The 19858-nt window shown below is 36.9% G+C and overlaps 1 protein-coding gene across 2 annotated transcripts; it reads left to right on the top strand.

The window, feature by feature from the left end:
* Window positions 1–135: 135 nt before the first annotated feature.
* LOC121725784 (programmed cell death 6-interacting protein) lies at window positions 136–18243 on the top strand. 2 transcript variants are annotated; one of them, XM_042112902.1, is made up of 16 exons: window positions 136–370; window positions 547–665; window positions 1152–1279; window positions 1866–2019; window positions 4520–4644; window positions 5173–5274; window positions 7299–7506; window positions 7757–7880; window positions 8465–8642; window positions 9303–9497; window positions 11578–11694; window positions 12699–12914; window positions 13608–13754; window positions 14991–15161; window positions 17253–17340; window positions 17934–18243. In XM_042112902.1, the coding sequence occupies exons 1-16, from the start codon at window positions 177–179 to the stop codon at window positions 18146–18148; spliced, it is 2481 nt and encodes an 826-aa protein (XP_041968836.1). In that variant the 5' UTR covers window positions 136–176; the 3' UTR covers window positions 18149–18243. The 2 variants fall into 2 exon arrangements, with proteins under 2 accessions (XP_041968836.1, XP_041968835.1); XM_042112901.1 differs by having other exon boundaries at window positions 17253–17343.
* The last annotated feature ends 1615 nt before the right edge of the window (window positions 18244–19858 follow it).

Below are 19858 nucleotides of genomic sequence, written 5' to 3'. Positions count from 1 at the left end.
ACCAAACGAGGGAAATAACATAAATGTTTTGCTTCAGCATTTTTCTATTTTATAAAAAAATGCTGTCAACGTTTTGTCAATGTCATTCGGTTGTCAAATGTCAAAAACATCAATTGTCATTGTCAAAAAAGATTAAAAATTAAAAATTCACAAACAAAGTAAAGTCATTCGCAGAAATGGCTGATTTGTTGAGTGTGCCGTATAAAAAATCATCAGACGTAGATATTAGTAAGCCTTTACTGAATTTAATTCAATCTACTTACGCGGATTCCAGCGATGATTACAGCGATGCCGTCAACGAACTCCACAAACTTAGAACACAAGCTATTTGGAAGCTGTTTGAGAAGTCATCTCTAGAAGTTATTTACAGGTACGGTATAATTGAATGACTCACAATCATTACTTCATGTTAACTTAATGTCACTGCCGCCTATTGCCGAACCGGATAATGTAGGAAATAGTAAAGTAATCTAGCCAGAAAAGTAGTAATCTTGGCAAACTCAAATCTACCTTCACAAAATTTAAATATGGAATACCTTTTTACAGCTATTATGACCAACTGGTTGCATTGGAAAAGAAAATTCCTCCACAAGAAGTGCAAATTCCATTCAAATGGAAAGATGCTTTTGATAAAGGATCATTATTTGGAGGAAGGATGAGTCTTAGTAAGTAATTTTTACTCTTATTTCATAGACATACAATTTTCTACAATAAAATTTAAACCTTTTCAACCTTTCTAGATTGAAAGATACTTTAATCACAACATGATTATTATTTTTAATTTTCCTTACTTACATAAAAATGATCTGTTTTTATGTAACAGTATACATTGTCTATTAAATTCAGCATTTTATATTCTTCATTGACATTGAATTACAATAAGTTAATTTAATGTCATATTTTTCACAGAGCCAGTACTGGCTGCCAATAAGACTGGCAGCCAGTATTGGCTTGGTATATGCCGCATGTGAACAGTTTGGCCTGGCTTGAAAAACTGTTCACACGCGGTATATACCAAGCCAATACTGGCTGCCAGTCTTATTGGCAGCCAGTACTGGCTCTGTGAAAACTATACTTTATGTTCTAAAACAAAATTGTTTTTCATTTATTTAGTTCTACTACATTTTATTTATAAATTATTATTTTTGTAGCTGTCAGCTCCTTAGAATATGAGAGAATGTGTATTCTGTTCAACATCGCTGCAGTTATGAGCTCTCAGGCGTCCCAGCAGACCTTGGAAACTGAAGACTCCCTCAAGCTGGCAGCTAAACTACTTCAAGTATGGAATAAATTATTTATAAGTATAGAGACTTCTACTTGTAGTTTTGCAAAATAATTGACAAATTTCTTAAGTGTAAAATTATAGGCATAAAAGAGTGTTATATGCTAAGTACTCACATATTATATGGTTTTGCTTGATCGAGCAAAACCCGCAGCTCAGGATTTCCACACATTCGGCATTGCTCGATAGTTTTATTCTAAATCGATATATTTAATTCTATCAAGTGAGTTTTGCAGTCCACAGAGTAATAATCACTCAATTTGGAGTAAAACTATTGAGCAAAACCGCATGTGAGTACTTAGCATTATGTAGTACAGTTGATGATATGAAATATGAATTAGGTAATCATAATTATCAAGGATCACAATCCCATTTGACATAATATAATTATTTATGTTCTGACACTGAAAGAAAACTAAATTTAATAGAAGTAATAATCAGGAGGAATTTCTAGAGATGAACATAATTTCATTTATAGTTTTAACTTACATCAATATTTTCCATAATAAAATTTTTGATGATAACCTAATTCAAAAAATATTAATGCTTGAATAAACTTTAATATACCTCTTCATATTGACAGCAATCAGCAGGTATCTTTGCCTACTTAAAAGCCAATGTGATGATGGCCGTCCACCGAGAAACCACTCCTGACCTCAACCCGGAGACTCTGCATGTGTTGTCGCAGCTGATGCTCGCTCAGGCTCAAGAGGTTATTGCCTACAAGTGTATCAGAGGTAGGATCTACATTCCCTTCAAAATTATTCTGTTATTTAAAGATCTTTATTATTCTCAAAAAGATATTATTGTCACTTACTTAAGAACATTACCTTAACACTGCAAACTTAGTTTTATAAGATTAAATATTTAACTGATACACTTGGAGACAAATATTAATTACTTAATTCAAATAATAAAAACTAAGGAAACGTAACTCACATACTTCAACCGTTTTGAATTTGATTCCTTTTCGCACACTAAAATATGACAATAGCTATGAAACACTATCAATTTTACAAAATAAAGCCTAAAGTATAAAACATTAGTTGACACTTCTATATTTACACAAAATTGTGTACCGAATGTATTCGGTATACTTTATGCAAAAAAATGTATGATAAAAGCATAATTTCAAAATAATAATATTAGCTTGATGCACTCCTTCACCATATAAACTATAACTGCAAAATTTCATTCACCTATGTTTCCGCATTTCTCGTCAAAAGGGATCCAAAGTTTTTCGCTCGCGTATTAATAGTTATATTATCTTATATATTAAATTCTCGTGTCACAATGTTAGGCCGCGCACTCCTCCGAAACGGCTTTACTGCTTTTAGGATTTAGGTCTGAGAATCGGCTACTGGGTACTTTTTATATTGATAAGTGCATTTTTTGAATAAATAATAGTAAATTATTACAACTCGAGAGTCGAGACTGACGGCGACCATTGTTTGTGCAACGGGATAGCGATGGACGTTGCCATGATGACATACTTATTTAGTCACTTCAATAAAATAATACGGGCGAAATAAGAAACGTTTGCGGGACAGCTAGTATAAGTATAGATTTTCATATATAAACTAAAACTAGCTGTTTGAAATAATGATTAATGATATTATAAACTGTACACTTGGTACACTGAATCAGACCTTAATGACACTGATTTGCTCAAGGCTGAGCAATGCTATGAATTTATTTTTAGAAGATGACCCATCCATATTAATATTATGAATGCGAAAGTGTGTCTGTCTGTCTGTCACCTCTTCATGCCCAAACCGCTGAACCGATTTTGTTGAAATTTGGTATGGAGATACTTAGAGTCCCGAGAAAGGACATAAAAAATGTACGATTCCCGCGCGATAAACGAATTTTGACGCAACGGAGTTGCGGGCGTCATCTAGTACTATACTAATATTATAAATGTGAAAATTGGCATGGAGATACTTTGAGTCTTGCGAAAGGAATACATAGGATACTTTTCATCCCGGTAAAATGTACGGCTCCACGCGATAAACGACCTTTGGCGAAACGGAATTACAGCCGTCATATAATACTCTCATAAGAGGGCGACTATCCCAACAAATCAAACATCGTCCTTCTCTCCTCATACTCACGCCCGTCATTCATATGCCAGGTGAAAAAGGACGACGCGGAATCATCGCCAAGTTAGTTTTTTTTTAATAATAACTCGATAAATATACAACATTTAAAAATCCGCTAGGTCGGATTCTCAATGATACAATTATTTTATACATGTTTTAAAATATTAACTTAGTGTAAATTGTAATGCACGGTTATGGCAATTTATGAAAAAATCGTGAAAATTAGATGCATTTTTGTAATTTTTTTCTATCGAGAAAATTTTAGGATATCGTGTTTCCGCTAGGTCGGATCCTCAGAAATATAATGTAGTAAGTATCGATGTTTAAAAAATGAAACAATTCGGGGCTTATTTTCAAATATAAAAATGAATTATAAAATCGTCAATTTTGGGTTAGTCGCCCCCTGAAGTGATTTTATTACAATTTGACCATAGGTTACATCAGACCACCAAATTATGCTCTACAGTCTACAATCTACATGTTAAACTCTATTTAAACGTTTTCATTTGAGCATTAGGTTTTTTGTTTGGTAATCTTAAACATTTCACTACACAATTTCCGCTTTCATGATTCATCTTGTTTAATTAAAAATATGTTGTAATATTGTTGATAAGCAAGATAACAGTTATGTTAAACATTGAAGGAAGGTATCCAAAAGGCCTTTAAATTATATTTGATGTTGCACATTAAATATTGGCTATCACACTACTTTAATAGTAATTAATTGCATAATTATTATGAGACATTTAAATTGGTTGCATTATATCAGCCTATACAAAGCTTTGTTTGCATTAGAATTATTTCATTGCTCAATGTTTATCTCTCTCATTACCTTAACACAAGTCAAATAAAACAATCATTCAAAGTTTTTTTCATCAAAAATCTAATATTTATGGGATGACTCATGACTGCTAACAATGGGTTTAGTTTTACGCATAAGGGTTTAGTTGAGTGTGTATATTATATATTATATCAATACAGCACGAAAATCGAATCTCTGTTGAATGGCCCCGTGCGAGTTTCTTTCGCCGGTTCTTCTCGTCGGGTTAGTTCCCGAAAATTTGATTTTGATTTCATTAAATAATTCGTGTTTTTTATTATATTAATTTGTCAATAATAACTTTTTCTTTAATAGATGAGATGAAGGAGTACATGGTAGCTAAGGTATGTTCCCAATGTGAGGAGCTGTACACTGACGCCCTTCGCGGCTTGCAGAAGCAGACCCTGCGCCCGCTCTGGGACAGCGAGTGGATTCCACATGTGAGAATAACATAATAACATAACACCCTACTACTCATAATAGTTTATAATATCTTCACAATACTACAGGCAACAGACATTGTAAGGGTCAATTTATATTAGCGCAGAGTCGAAGCGCATCGAAGCGAAGTATCAAAACTGAACATAGCAAATCCAACCTTAACTCCAAAGCGTTAACGCACACATTACATCTGAGAATTCCAAATTAGGGGCGCGCGCGTCGCGCGCATGTGCCCGACCAACGCTGTTTGATCTCGCAGAAGTAATGTGTGCGTTACGTTCTTGAGTTAAGGTTGAATTTTCTGTGTACAGTTTTTGGAAATTCGCTTCGCTGCGCTTTGACTCTGCTCTATTATAAATTGACCCTAACAGTATCCATCTGCAACTATCTATCTATCAAATATCTCCAGATAAGTAATCAAGAGTTTAAACTACAACATTGTCGTTTTTTGTATATAGTGTAGCCTATAATGATTATAAAATGTAAAAAATCACTGTTTATCAAAAAAAAAAAAATTCTTTCTACAGGTTCAATCGAAACTGAACGCTTTCCGTGGTCTAGCCCAGTACTACCAGGGCATGGTGTGCCACTCACAGAAGGCGGTCGGGGAGGAGATCGCTCGCCTGCAGGTTTGTGCACGTTTCAGGGTTGCCAGATCAAAGACCGATCAAATCGCCACTTCGCGATAAAAAGATAGCCCAAAGTAGCCCAATAAAAAAGAAACACGGTAATTAAACGTAATGTCAATAAAACGTATGAATAATATTATATGCTTCTGTTCTATTACATTAGAGTTATGTATTTACATGTAATTTTATCAATATTTTGAGACTTGCTTCGTTTAATTCAAGAAGCTTATATAATATAACATAAGATTCTTGGTTTAATTGGATACTTGTAAATTTGCATTAGTGGTAACGAGTTGTTTTTATTTTTTGGGGTTTTTTTCCCAACTATAAAAGTGACATTTAGCAATGAAAATCTATAATTCATAGTATTTATTTTAAAATTATGTATTTACAAATAAAAAATGTTTTATGCATATTAATCGTCATCTGCTGCAAAAAGTTGGATGGTGTCGAGCAAATTACGATCCAACATATCTACTCAGTATATATATGTACTAGCTGTTGCCCGCGACTTCGTCCGCGTGGACTTCAGTTTATAGCGCGCGATGTCAACAAAATTGGTGTCAAAAGCTTTTATAAAAAAAACCCTGGTACCCCTTAAATCAAAACAGCTGTGCAGTGTGCACATAATATTTCATTTTTTAAATTAAACTTTATAATATATTATGCCAAATTTTAAAGCTTATTTAGCCCTCCAATTACACAACTTTACCCATAAACTATTTATCATTGATAGGTTTAAGGTTACGTCACTGTATATATAATATAATATAAAGTACTGACTTATTAAATAATGTAAAAAAGAAATAACAATCGAAAAAAATCGAAACTCAAATTCACGATGATACCACCTCTTATAGAAAGATGTTGGGCAAGCGTTAGCGCGATGTAAGAGACGTAAGGCGCCATCTAGTATGAATTTTTGGAACTAACTTAATTTGAACAAATTTTCGTATTTTCACCCTCTTACAACCCTTTTTTCCAGTAAAAAAGGAGCCTATGTCCTTTCTCAGGCTTTAGACTATCTGTATACAAAATTTCATTACAATCGGTTCGGTAGTTTTGGCGTGAAAGCGAGACAGACAGACAGACAGACAGAGATACTTTCGCATTTATAATATTAGTATAGATTATCTATGATATCTACTGCCTCTCTCTCACAGAACACTAACACTCCTACCGGAGCTCTCTCTGCTCCTGAACAGATTATGAGTGAAAGTGGCCGCGCATAGACAACGCATCGCTGCGTTCGTTGATATTATGGCCGCGTTCACGAAAATACAATAGTAGGCAGTAGCCCAATAGGCGATAAGTAAAAAACCGTGTCGCCCAACAGGCGATAAGTCGCCATTCCAAATTTTTTGTAGCCGCGGAGGACCGCAAAATAGCCCAATTGGCTACTTGTCGCCCAATCTGGCAACCCTGGCACGTTTATGTTCTGACGTTACGTTAATGTTACAATCATCGTCAAAAGACACCCCGACAGATAAAAACACTTTTGCATTTATAGTACGATCGAGGAAATTGATTGAGTTGACAGACCAACGTCAATTGGTCGGATCATGTCAATTTAATGTTAATTGACGTAACCCGACCAAACTACGTAGGTCCCCCATCTGCCTAGAAATCAACTTCTCTAATAGTACAAACATTGGCTTTCACTAGTGTAGGCGACGCACTACACCATAGGCCGTAACTTATCATAAGTTATTAGAATTAGTTCTATGTCAGCAAACAATGCACGGTCTGTCCTTTGTGGTTTAAGAATAAGCTCTTTGTGCTTGTTTAATATAATGCTAACACTGTATGTTTAAAATGAAAAAAGAAATGCTGAAATAGCATTCACATAAATAACGGTCTAGGCCCTTAGCCCGACTCCCCGCGACCCTCAGTCGCACGCAAATCGCCACCTTGTACACCACCGCACGCGCCTGTAACACTTAAGTATAGAACGCTCCTAAATAGTTTTTCTAAGTCGCGATTTCATTGGAATTCCCTATAACTAGATTTTCTTTCCTATTCAGATAGCAGTAGAGGCGCTGAAGGGTCGTCAGGGCGGTCCACTGGGCGACGCGGCGCTGCGGGCTACACGCGCGCTGGCCGCCGCCACCCGCGACAACGATTTCATCTACCACGAGCGCGTGCCCGAGGCCCGCGCGCTCGACCCCATCCCGCGCGCGCCCGTCGCGCAGGCCCTGCCCGTGCCCGAGCGGTTCAGCAGCGCGCACAGAGGTATTGCACTTTATTTAGTACAAAATTAACTGTAATAATAGCTATTGCCTATACACACAGGGCTAACTTTAACGCAAGAGAAGAGGGTGATATACGCTACTTGTTAGCATAATAATATTTTTAAAAGAAGTTAAAATAATAGGATACCAGAAATAAGTATATTAAATACAGAATGATGGCGTACCTCCGTAAGTGATTCAGACTGCAGACAACTAGCAACGGCGTTTAAAACATTATAACTTGTGTTCAGATCTGTTCGAGAAGCTGGTGCCGATGGCGGTGCACCAAGCGCTGCACGCGAGCGAAGCGCGCCGCTCCGAGATCGTCAACGCCGAGATCAACAAGCTGCGAGAGGCCACGCAGCTGCTCAACAGGTACCGTATAGTCTGCCCGTGTTTATATAGATATAGAAACGATATAAACGATTCGATGATAATATATATAGATTATCATCGAAGAAATTCATTTTCAAAGACATAACATATGACCGAATTAAGCGTCTTCCAGACAGTCGCGGCCTACGGTGGCGGTTAGTTGGATGACTTGGCCGCGTGGCCGCGTGTCTGTGTCGTTCCTAGAACTCTAAAGTCATCCAAGTGACCGCCACCGCCACCGCAGGCCGCGTCTGTCTGGGAGACGCTTTATGCAGTTCCGCCAGATGGCAGATGTTAAAAGCAGATGCCTATGAATTAACTTTTCTGATAGTATAAATGGCTTCAAGGCGCGCGCATGAGAGAAAAGTTGTGTCTGCGGGGGTAAAATTATATCTGTCTGGTTAAATTTTGCTAATAGCTTCTTACGTGCTGTGACTTCCTACGTAAGTTGATAGCCGTGAACTGCGAATGTTGAACGACATAATATAATTTGGTAGTCTGCACGCGATACATAATTTTTCAAATATGAACACAATTCACTATTATAACAGCTCTACTAAACGAATTGTTTTTTTTTTTCCTAGTATCCTGGCGTCGCTGAATCTGCCGGCGTGTATCGAGAGCGGCGGCGGCAGCGGGCTGCCCGAGTCCATCCGCAGCAAGGCGGCGGCGGTGCGCGCGGCGGGCGGGCTGCCGGCGCTGCAGAGACTCATGGCCGAGCTGCCCGAGCTGCTGCAGCGCAACCGCGAGATACTCTCAGAGGTACCATCGACAAAATTGATTCATAGGCAGTTGACGGACCTACGCCATTTGGTCGGATCATGTAAATTCAATGTTAGCTGTAGCCTGTAACGGTCGGATGGGTTTGAAATAACGCGACCAAACTACAGCAACAGAAATAGATCCACCATCTGCCTAGGAAACAACTTCTCTGATAGTGCATTATATAAGACAGGTTACTTAGTCGTTTACGTCTAACTTAGTTCGTCCCTTTCAAATCAATCTAAAATCTAAATGACAGACTATACACAAAGTAGCAAATGTTTTAGAAACAGTTTATGTGATCTACCTCTCGAACAATTCACAGACAAATACTTAGCTAGATAGTTATGGATTACGGACTTTTCTAGCGAGACCGCACTAAGCGACACCACGCTGCTGCGGAGCGACACGATACTTTACGTTTTGTGTTGCGTAGTTCTACTAACACGTAGTGTGGTTTAGCTCATACAAGGTATAATATTTAGCTGTGAAAGGTCGCGTCGCTCTGTTGCAACGTAGTTTCGGCTAGTGCGGTCTGACCTTTAACCTAAACCTTGTCCGAAATCAATATTGAGCAAAATTAAACAAGTCACTATCATCAATATTGCGAATTGCGATAACCATTCTTGAAATGTTTACTCATATAAATGCTTTTTTCAGGCGGAGCGCATGTTACGCGAGGAGGAGGAGGGTGACGCGTCGCTGCGCGCGCAGTTCGGCGCGCGGTGGACGCGCACGCCGTCCGCGCAGCTCACGGAGACGTTCCGCGCCAATGCCGCCAAGTACACGCAGATCATAGACAACGCCGTGCGCGCCGACGACATCGTGCAGCAGAAGTTCCGCACGCATAAGGATGTATGTATATTGTATAAGGGCATTTTCAAAAAAACGTGTACCCTTGCAAAAATATGTCTATATTTTTTAAGGTCATTTATTTTTTTACAAGGAAAAATATTGAACTAATGGAATAAGTTAAAAAGAACGCCGAAAACGTTATATTATTCTGATATTATTGAAACAAAATCGATTTTTCGACGAAACAGATTCCATTGTGCGACTAAATGTAAAATATAATTTAATACAAAAAAAAAATGGATTTCTTCGTTTAATTAATCTAGTGAAATGCATATTTAATTGTTTATTACAAAAAATATAGATAATTTCAAGGATCAACAAGAGTAGCAATTATTTTTAATCCATAGTGTGACTATGTGACCTACCCACTAGGTTATTTTTCATTTTTTTACATGAGTAAGTAATATTTAACATATTTAAAGAAGTTTTTATAACATAAAAACCTTTTATTTAAACATTTTTATTGTTGCACTACTTATAAAAGTAAAAAATTCTTTGATTTCATAGATTTAACTTCATTAATTAGAGGGACGAACATCTCATAATCATAAAGATGTGTTCACATGTCTACGAATTCCTAAGTTATTATTAGACATCGGATTATATGCACGAACAAAGTGCCGAAATATGCATGCAAATATGCACTAGAAGTGGTCGAAATATGCACAATCAAAAGTCACTTAATATTAAAATTTATATTTTTTCCGATTGCCATCTTAATGCCCATGGAATACCGAAATATGCACTATCAACGAAAAATTTCCAAAATATGCACTATCGCCTAAAAAGTGACATTATATGCATTTGCATATTCATTGTCAAAACAGTTGGAGAAAGTATAATAATGCTTACAAAATATGGTCACTTATCTGAACAAATAAACCGTTCCTGAAGAACCGTCCAACCTGCGTCCGCGTCTTGTAGCAGATTTTTAACTACTAAATTCAATTTGGAGTTTCTCGATGTACAATTAAATATAGTGCTATCATTTAGTGCCGAAAATATTTTTGTAGTATGTTTATAAAACTAAAAAAAACGGTCACTAAACAGAACATTCCAGTTGGGTTGTTTTTTCATGATTATAATTTTAATTAATTTGTAGTTAAATTATGTTAGATTTTTCAATAACAAGACATTCAATTGATACATTAAATATTTAGGAATCTAAAATATGTTTTTTAAGAAACTTACTTTAAGAAAAAAAATAGTTATTAAAGATTTTGTTACAACTTCTGGGAAGGGGAGAGGTGAATTTAATAGTTTTCGGTACTTAAAAACCCTTATAAATCTCATACTAAATAAAATTTTATACAAACGTGAATGTATTTTAATAAAAGAAAACTTGTTTTTGCTCCTACATTAAAATTACAAATGTTAGTATGTAATTTTTTACAAATAATCTGTAGCAAAGGTAAAAACCAGGGGTACACATTTTTTTGAAAATGCCCATAAGCTATATTGTATCCAATAATTATATTGTGCTATTACGTTTAGAATTAAATTGGTAACACAACTTTGTTCACGATTGAGATCAAAATGAATTAAAGCAGAGTAAGCATATTAAATAATATGATAGTTACAAATAAAATAGATATGTAACCGTGAGTATGATAAAACAAATTAATATTTTTTAACAGATTTTAAAACATTGTTTCGGATGTTTATAATACTACTAGATGACGCCCGCAACTCCGTTGCGCCAAAATTAGTTTATCGCGCGGGAACCGTACATTTTTTCCTGGATAAAAAGTATCCTATGTCCTTTCTTGGGACTCAAAGTATCTCCATACCAAATTTCAGCAAAATCGGTTCAGCGGTTTGGGCGTGAAGAGGTAACAGACAGACAGACAGACAGACAGACACACTTTCGCATTTACAATATTAGTATGGATGTTATCCGGTTGGATGTGGATTGTTATCTTTTAAAATAACAGTGTTGTTATTTTTTTAATGCTTTTCGCAAAGAAACTATTGCCTATTTTATGCTTACTAATTAATTACAAATTATACTTACTAATGCCTATTTTTAGCAAAAAAAAAACGAGAAACAAAGAGTTGAATGCTGTTTATCTGTCCACAGAGTATAGAGATGCTGGGACGCAGCGAGGGCGAGATCGGTGCGGACGTGCCGGACGCGCCCACCGCCGGCGCGCCAGACTCCGCCCACGTCGCCACGCTCAGGCGCCTCTGCGATAAGGTACACTAATACACCTCTCCTACCTTTACATACAATATACTTTTATTCCTTCGACTCGAAAACTTACCGTGCGTAACTTACTTACCGTTTTACTAGACCAAAGGTTACTTGTTCGGCTTGAAAGCTTACCGCGTTGTTGTTGGTCAATGCTAGACTCTTTTTTATTAAGTCGTCGATTTCGAGTCGAATTTCACATTGTTATTAAATTAACAGAGAATTAAAAGATTTCTATTATAGTCATAGAAATTTGTCGTTCACAAACTTCTTCGCAGTTTGGCTATATGTAATGTTTAAAGTTAAACAATATAATAATAATAATATCTATGGACACTTCACACCACGTCAGTCTGGCCCCGTGCTAAGTACCCAGCTGAAGGACTTGTGTTACGGGTAGGGTTGCCAACCATACTGTTTTAAACAGTATTATACTGTTTTTCATTAAATTATACTTTTTACTGTTGAAGAAAAATAAAGTATACAAAATACTGTTTTCAGCATCAAAATGTCAACACTTTATTATGGCGTATTAAACCAAGACACTCAGACTTTTTTTTGAATTGAGAGAAATTGCTAAATGTGACCATTTTAGCCCCGCAGTACTCCCAAAATATTAATAATGCGCATGGGAATCTTCGCTAATTGCCGTAATCACGAAAACACCCGAATCTATGAAACGTAAGAGCCCCAAACAATGCACTTGCATTTTGCACCTTGTTCAAGAAAATACAAGTAAATATATCATATAGCCGGTGGCTGTCCGCTGTCGCCGGTCCGTCAATAAGTGCTATAACTCATCGGGAAGCCATCGTGGCGTTACCATGGTAACCTCCAAGCAACGTCAGACGTCGCTGCAAAGCTCTGTTAAGTTTAAAACAGCGCTTGCAGTGACATCTTTCGACGCTCGGGAAATACGACCGTTGCCGAAAAATTACGAAAATTTCTATGCGCATTATCAATTTTGGAACACTGTAAATATATTTTGAATAAAAAATGTCCGCTACTAGGTGTCAGCTGTGAAGGCGGAGCGTGATGCGTTAGAAAGCGAGCTGAAGAGCGCCACGGTGGACCTGCGAGCCAAGTTCCTGGAGGCGCTGGCGGCGGACGGCGCGCTCGACGAGCCCGCCACGTCCGCCGCCGCGCTCGGTGCCGCCCTCGCGCCGCTCCAGCGCCGCGTCGCCGACACGCTGCAGCAGCAGGATCAGCTCGTCGCCGACCTGCAGGTCAGTGCCGTAATTAGGGCGGTACCACCGGCGCCCAGGCACAGGGCGTAGACTCTTGGGGGCGCAAGAATGTCCAGACCAGAGAGACCTATACATATCTAGGTAGCTCTCGGTACCTATAATATCTAAAAAAGACAAGGGCGCAGTTATAGAAGCTCGCACAGGGTGCAGAAAAGGCTATTTCTTATTATAATTAAGAAATGGCAAGTATGCACCAAATTAAAAAATTAGAGTGCCAAGTACACATCAAATGAAAAAAATTCAGTGTTTTTTTTAATTGCAGCGCAGTGAATTATTACAACTATAACAGGGCAGCTTAAAACAATATTAATAATTATGTTACTTTATTTACACTAAATAACTTATTCTAAAATGATTTTTGTCAGATACATAGGTAAGTAATGTCATTTGATAAGATGTCCGGGTAGAATAGGTTTCGTTAATCAATTTAGGATCGTCTGAGCACCTACTTATGGAAAGGCGTTTGGTTAAAAAAATAATGGTTATATCAGTATACAGTCTTCATTATGCGGGCAAATCTTTGTTTAGCAGAGTTGTTAACCTATTTATAAAATAAAATAAAAAAGATGATTTTTTTAGGGGTTTGGACGTGAAGTCAGACAAATACAGACAGACAAACTTTCGCATTTATAATATTAGTATAGATTTTACAAACAAAATAACATTTATCAGGAGGCGCACTCGGCGCTGATGGCGGCGCGCGGTGGTGCGAGCGGGCGCGACGAGATACTGGGCAAGCTGTGCGCCGCGCACGACGCCTACCAGGACCTCACCGGCAACCTCAAGGAGGGCGTCAAGTTCTACAACGACCTCACGCAGGTGACTGACTGACCGGATACAGTCTACAGATAAAGCGAAACTGTACAACTCACTGACTGACTAAGAGCCGGTCCACACGGGCGCTGCGTCATCGTAGCGTTATAACGAAGCAGTCTTAACGTCAACACCCCTTCCCGCTTCGTCTCGGGGGCTGCTGCTGCTGTCCGTCATGTGTGAGTTGCGACGACTCAGCGCGCCATGTGAACACCTTGGTTATTCGTATGTTCAACGTTACAACGCGCCGTGTGGAATGGCTTTATGGAGGCGACTAACCCTAAAGTGTCGATTTTATAATTCATTTTTATACTTGAAAATAAGCCCCGAATTGTTTCATTTTCTAAAATTAGATACTACATTATATTTCCGAGAAGTAAATCTGAGCAAAAATACGATATCTTAAAAATTTCTCGATAGAAAAAAATCACAAAGATGCATCTAATTTTCACGAATTTTTCATTTATTGCCATAACCGTGCATTGAACTAAGTTAATATTTTAACACATTGTATAAAATTCTATCATTGAGAGATCGACCTAGCGGATTTTTAAAATGTTGGATATTTATCGAGTTATTAAGAAAAAACTAATTTGGCGATGAATCCGCGTCGTTCTTTTTCAAATGGCATATGAAAGACGGGCATGAGTATGAAAAGATAAGGACGATGTTTGATTTTTGGGGTTAGTCGCCCTCTTAAGCCCCAATTTCACCGACTGTTAAAGTTAACGCTCTAAGTAAAGCGTTAACTTTCGTTACCTCTTTCGTTTTTCATATGAATGAAAGAGAAGACATGTCATTTTAACAAGCTGTTAACTCTAAAGTTGGTGAAATTGGGGCTTAAGGTGGAAATGAACCTGTTAATCTGACAATTACACAAAAAACATGGTGTTTATCTTAACAAAGTGCTACGGCTATTAAGTTGAGCCTTTTTGAGTTTAAATAAAGATTATTTATTTTTATTTTTTACATAAACCCTCAACCAAAATAGAGAGGTGCTATATTACGTGTGAGTGATTGTGTGTGTGTGTGTGTATGTGTTGTTTCTAGCCGTGGCATCCCAGCTCCAATACGAATACATTTAATGTTTTAATCTCAGGCGTAATAAACAAGAGTGTGACACGATATAATAATCATTCTTATCTCGATCACTGACAATTTAGTGGTTTCTATAATAATAATTAAACTGGCACTATAATATACTATGGAAATACATAATCCCAATGAAATTTTCCTCCGCAGCTGCTGGTAGCGTTCCAGAACAAGGTGTCGGACTTCTGCTTCGCGCGCAAGACGGAGAAGGAGGAGCTTATGAAGGATCTGACGCAGGAGGCGGCGCGCTCGCCCCCGCGCCCCGCCCCCGCCCCTCCACAACACCACGCTGACGCAGCCGCCGCCGCTGATGATATTGAGGTAGGCTAATTAATTTAATATTGGAACGAAACTCCTTATCGCGCGTTGCGGAAGAGAGCTAGACGGAAAAAATGTAGACCAAAAGTTTTATCGACACTTTTTGCTATAGTTGTAACCCGTGCGGCGTGCGCGTGTTTCTCTGTTTGTCGCGCTCTCTCTCTCTTTACGTGTTCTAATCACAATTCATCTTTGAGGTAACTGCATATAACTGCATATTTAAATGGATATTTAATTTTTTATAACACACTAGTTGATGCCTGCAACTCATTTGCGCAGAAAGTCCTTTATTCGCGGGAACAATACATTTTTTTGGGACTGAAAGTAATTAAGTAAATCACAGAAATTGGTTCAGCAGTTTAAGCTTGCCGCTTGAGGAGGGAACACAGACAGAAATACACACTTTCGCATTTATAAAATAAGTATGGATTTCCGTATTATTATCATAATTTATGTTTAACACTAGAAAGACCGGAATTCTGAACTACCTAGAAAGACCAAAAACGGTCAAATGACCCATCGTATGTTTTTTACAGTTTTTTGTCTGTCTTACTATTTAGCTTTTGTATGTTATTGATCATGTAATTATTTATAAATGTAAAATAATTAAATTATAGAACAAATATTCAAGAAAATTATTTAAAAAGCATTTTATAGACCTGCTACTGATATAATGACATTATAACGACTCCACAAGATTTATTGGCTTTGTTTCTGTATTTGAGCATAAAACACTGTTTTTTCAGATTTTATATTTTCTCATTTTAGTAATATAGTCGTAAAGTTACTCTTATGTACAGTAATTCACGTCTAGAATCCATGAACATCTCGATGAAAATACGCTATTGGAGGACAAAACTATTATTTTTTCGTGTCGTATTTTTGGTCACAATATAAAAATCTTTTATCACTAAAGCTAAAAAAGTACAACAAATATGCTTTAGAAATGAAATATACTTGAAATTAGCATAAATATAACAATTTTTATCATATTTTCATAGAACTACAATTCGCAACCTTTAGTTTGTTATTTGCTTCGTTTTTGTAGGTAAAACAAAAAATGAAATTAACTCAGCATAAATATTTTACTGAAATTTGAACTTCTAATAAACCCTGGCTGTGTTAGGTCAACTCAGGCAACAATGCTATGAAAATTGACACAGATTTTTGTAGTAACGTTGATAATTTTCAAAAAACAGGGTTTCATTAGGGAAAAAACTTGAAATACGTTACAATATCAAAACAGGCTAGGCAAAAGGTTTTATTTGTGCACATACTATATTTGTCAATATATTACCATTATTTTTACATATAAAAATGTGAAATTTTAGACTATTTATGTAAATAAAAGTGTTTATCCCACTTTTGTCCTATGAGTCATTGACAAGCCTATTTTAGTCGAGTTTTTTATAAATTTTAAATCAAATTTCAAATACAATACACTAACAAAACATAATAATAATAAAAGAATTGAAAGAAAAATAAAACTTGCAAGAAAAACCCACTTTTTTAGAAATTTTATTCCAGCGGTCAATTGACCGCTGCGGTCTTTCTAGGTAGGTTGTTATTTAAAACTTATAATTATTGAGCAATCATTAAAAACACGTTATCACAATTTAAACAATAGAAAATTATTAAATGTCACGAGAGAAAAACGAATTTCACGCAACGGTAACAAAAATATCGCAAATTAAAAACGAAAATGCGGTCATTTGACCGCTCCGGTCTTTCTAGTGTTAAGGAATACGCATAATATTTAAATTGATATTACATTTTTTTTTGTAATACATAAAAGGTTTAATCTTCTGGCATACCAACGTTTCGCCATAGCCATGCTTAATATTTTTCTAGCTGTTTGACCGAGCTTTGCTCGGTATCCGATGAAAATTACATTTTCTAGAAATGATTCCTAGCTAGATCGATTTATCGCCCCCGAAACCCCCTATAAATATATATATATATATATATATATATATATATATATATATATATATATATATATATATATATATATATATATATACAAGGATTGCTCCTTTAAAGATATTATAATTATTGTAAAATGTGTTTGACATGACGTGTTTACTATTTCAGCCTCCTGTAGCGGCGAAGCGTGCGCCGCCCCGCCCCCCGCCGCCCGCCGCCGCGCAGCCCTCCGCGTTGCCCTACCCTACGCAACCAGGTGGTAATATCTTACCTCATTTTAGACATAAAATTAAACAGCACACACACAAACTAAGCCGGCCCCTAGACGATCAATTGCATTGTGCAATATCACGCTTCAATTTTGTTGAAATGTTTATTTGACAATAATTAGATTGAAGGCGCGCGATGTTCAATATCAACCCTAGACGGTCAATAATATTACGCAATACGTGATATTGCCCAATATAATTGCTCGTCCAGGGGCTCGCATACACTGTGTTTATGTCGTCACATGTCACCATTTTAGACACACGTCATTTTAGACAATGTTACGGTTATGATTACGCGCATAAGTTTCATTCGTTTTTTGATAAGCACGAACTGCATGATAGCAAAACTGCAAAAACTTTGAAATTGTGCAAAGTTAAATACTTACAAATACTACGGAAACTTCAGTGAGCAATTCTACATGTGTGTTTTTACATATTGAATATTGAAAACATAACAATTATCAATTATGCTATCGAGGGTTTTAGGTATACAAGGTCATGATGCCAAAACAAAGTTCATATTTAGATCTGCCTATGTATATTATTTTGTATATTCAATATTAACAAATAAATGTATCAGGCACCGGTATGCCGCTGCCGTACGGGGCTGCACCGGCGCCGTATCCGGTGTACGCGCCGATGCCCGCCCTCTACAACCCGTACGCAACGCTGCCGTATCCGCACCACGTGCGCGCGCAGCCGCCGCCGCAGCCCTACCAGCCGTACCAGTACCCGCCCCCGCAGCAGCCCTACGCGCCCCCGCCACCCGGATACAACCCCTACCAGCAGCAATAAACACTTACACACGCACACACATACACATACAAAACACACGTGTAGTCGCGTTGACACAAATGCGCACACACACGAGATTACGAATGTAACATCAATTAAAATTAAGTTGAACACGCATACTCGCGTTTTCATTACTCGCGCTCAATCAAGATTACAAATTAGTATGACTCCAATAAAAAATTAAGCAACCAAAAACTTTAAATTATAGATTTTTCATATACATATATTAATATACTTAAATTGTTTGGTTGTTACGAAGCAATGGAGCAGGATTAGCAGAATCTCCACAAAAAAAAATAAAGTTCTATGTGCAGTGTGCTGCGCTTAACTTTAAAATCATACACACAAAAAGTTTCTGCAACATTCAACAAAAATACTGTGTTCAATGTTGCACTAACTATGGTGCTGCTTTTGATCATACTTTTATACTTTGCCTAGCAAATAAAATATATGAATACCAAATGAACCTATATAGTTTAGCTCAGGACATGAAACAGGTAGGTTTTGAAGATTGCTGGTACTTTTTTACACTTTCATAATGCTTTTATGAATTGCTCATGCGATTAGCTGAAAGAGCAATACTTTATATTATAATAAATGTAATCAATATTATTATTAGTTGTATTAATATAATGAATTTACTTTCAATCATTAAATATAAGTACGTAATCATTATAAATTATGTAAAGATTGACGAAGGCCTTGCGCTCACTGATAAAAATATAATAATTGCAAATGTTTGTTTCTGAACAAGTGGTTATAGCTTAATACGTCTTATCATCTATTAATAACTCAAATACATAATAAAAGCTCATATGTATAAAAATATGTAAAAAAATATTGTATTTAGATTTTAGAACGATAATGTATAACCATAATAAAAAGCATTGAAACACGTTAGACGACCTCTGTGGCTCAGTGGTGAGCGCGTCGGTAGCTCAAGCCGGAGGTTGCGGGTTCCCCGCCGACGGAACAAAGAATTTTCAAAGTTCCCGGGTCTGGATGTGTATTAAATATGTGTATGATATAATAAAAATCTTAAATATATGTATAGTATAAAAGTATTAAATATATTTCCGTTGTCTGGTACCTGTAACACAAGTCCTTTAGGTACTTAGCACTGGGCCAGACTGACGTGGTGTGAAGCGTCCATAGATAGATACGTTACCAGTGCGTGCATGGCCAAAACATTGGGGTGCAAAACGTTGTGTTTAAAAAGATTGATATTGAAATGGCAAAAAGTTATAAGAATTAAATTTATAAATCATTTATATTTGTAGTAATAAAATATTTAAGACAAGTGTCAGATGCTAGAAAAGTTAATAAGTAAACCATTTCAAATATTATGTTATGAGAAGCCATTTAAGTAGCTGAAAACGAGTTACATATAAATAATTGGGTCTGTTGGTACAAGAATAAAACTAAGGGTCAATTTATAATAGAGCAGAGTCGAAGCGCAGCGAAGCGTCAAATTCGCAACAAGTCGAACGAATGCGCGCGGATTCGCCAGAGTGCCTACAGTGATGACGCGTAAAATCGCTTGTGGGCGCATGGGTGCGCGCGCACCAATTAGCGTCGGTCGAGCGGATTCGCGGGAGTGCGCGCGAACGCGCGCGCCTATTTAAACTCTCAGAAGTAATATGTGCGTTATTAATGCTTTGGATTTAAGGTTGAATTTTTATGTTCAGTTTTGATAATTGGCTTCGATGC

This window comes from Aricia agestis, chromosome 3 (genome assembly GCF_905147365.1).
Source record: "Aricia agestis chromosome 3, ilAriAges1.1, whole genome shotgun sequence".
Lineage (NCBI taxonomy): Eukaryota > Metazoa > Arthropoda > Insecta > Lepidoptera > Lycaenidae > Aricia > Aricia agestis.
This window is presented reverse-complemented; position numbering and strand designations above follow the sequence as displayed.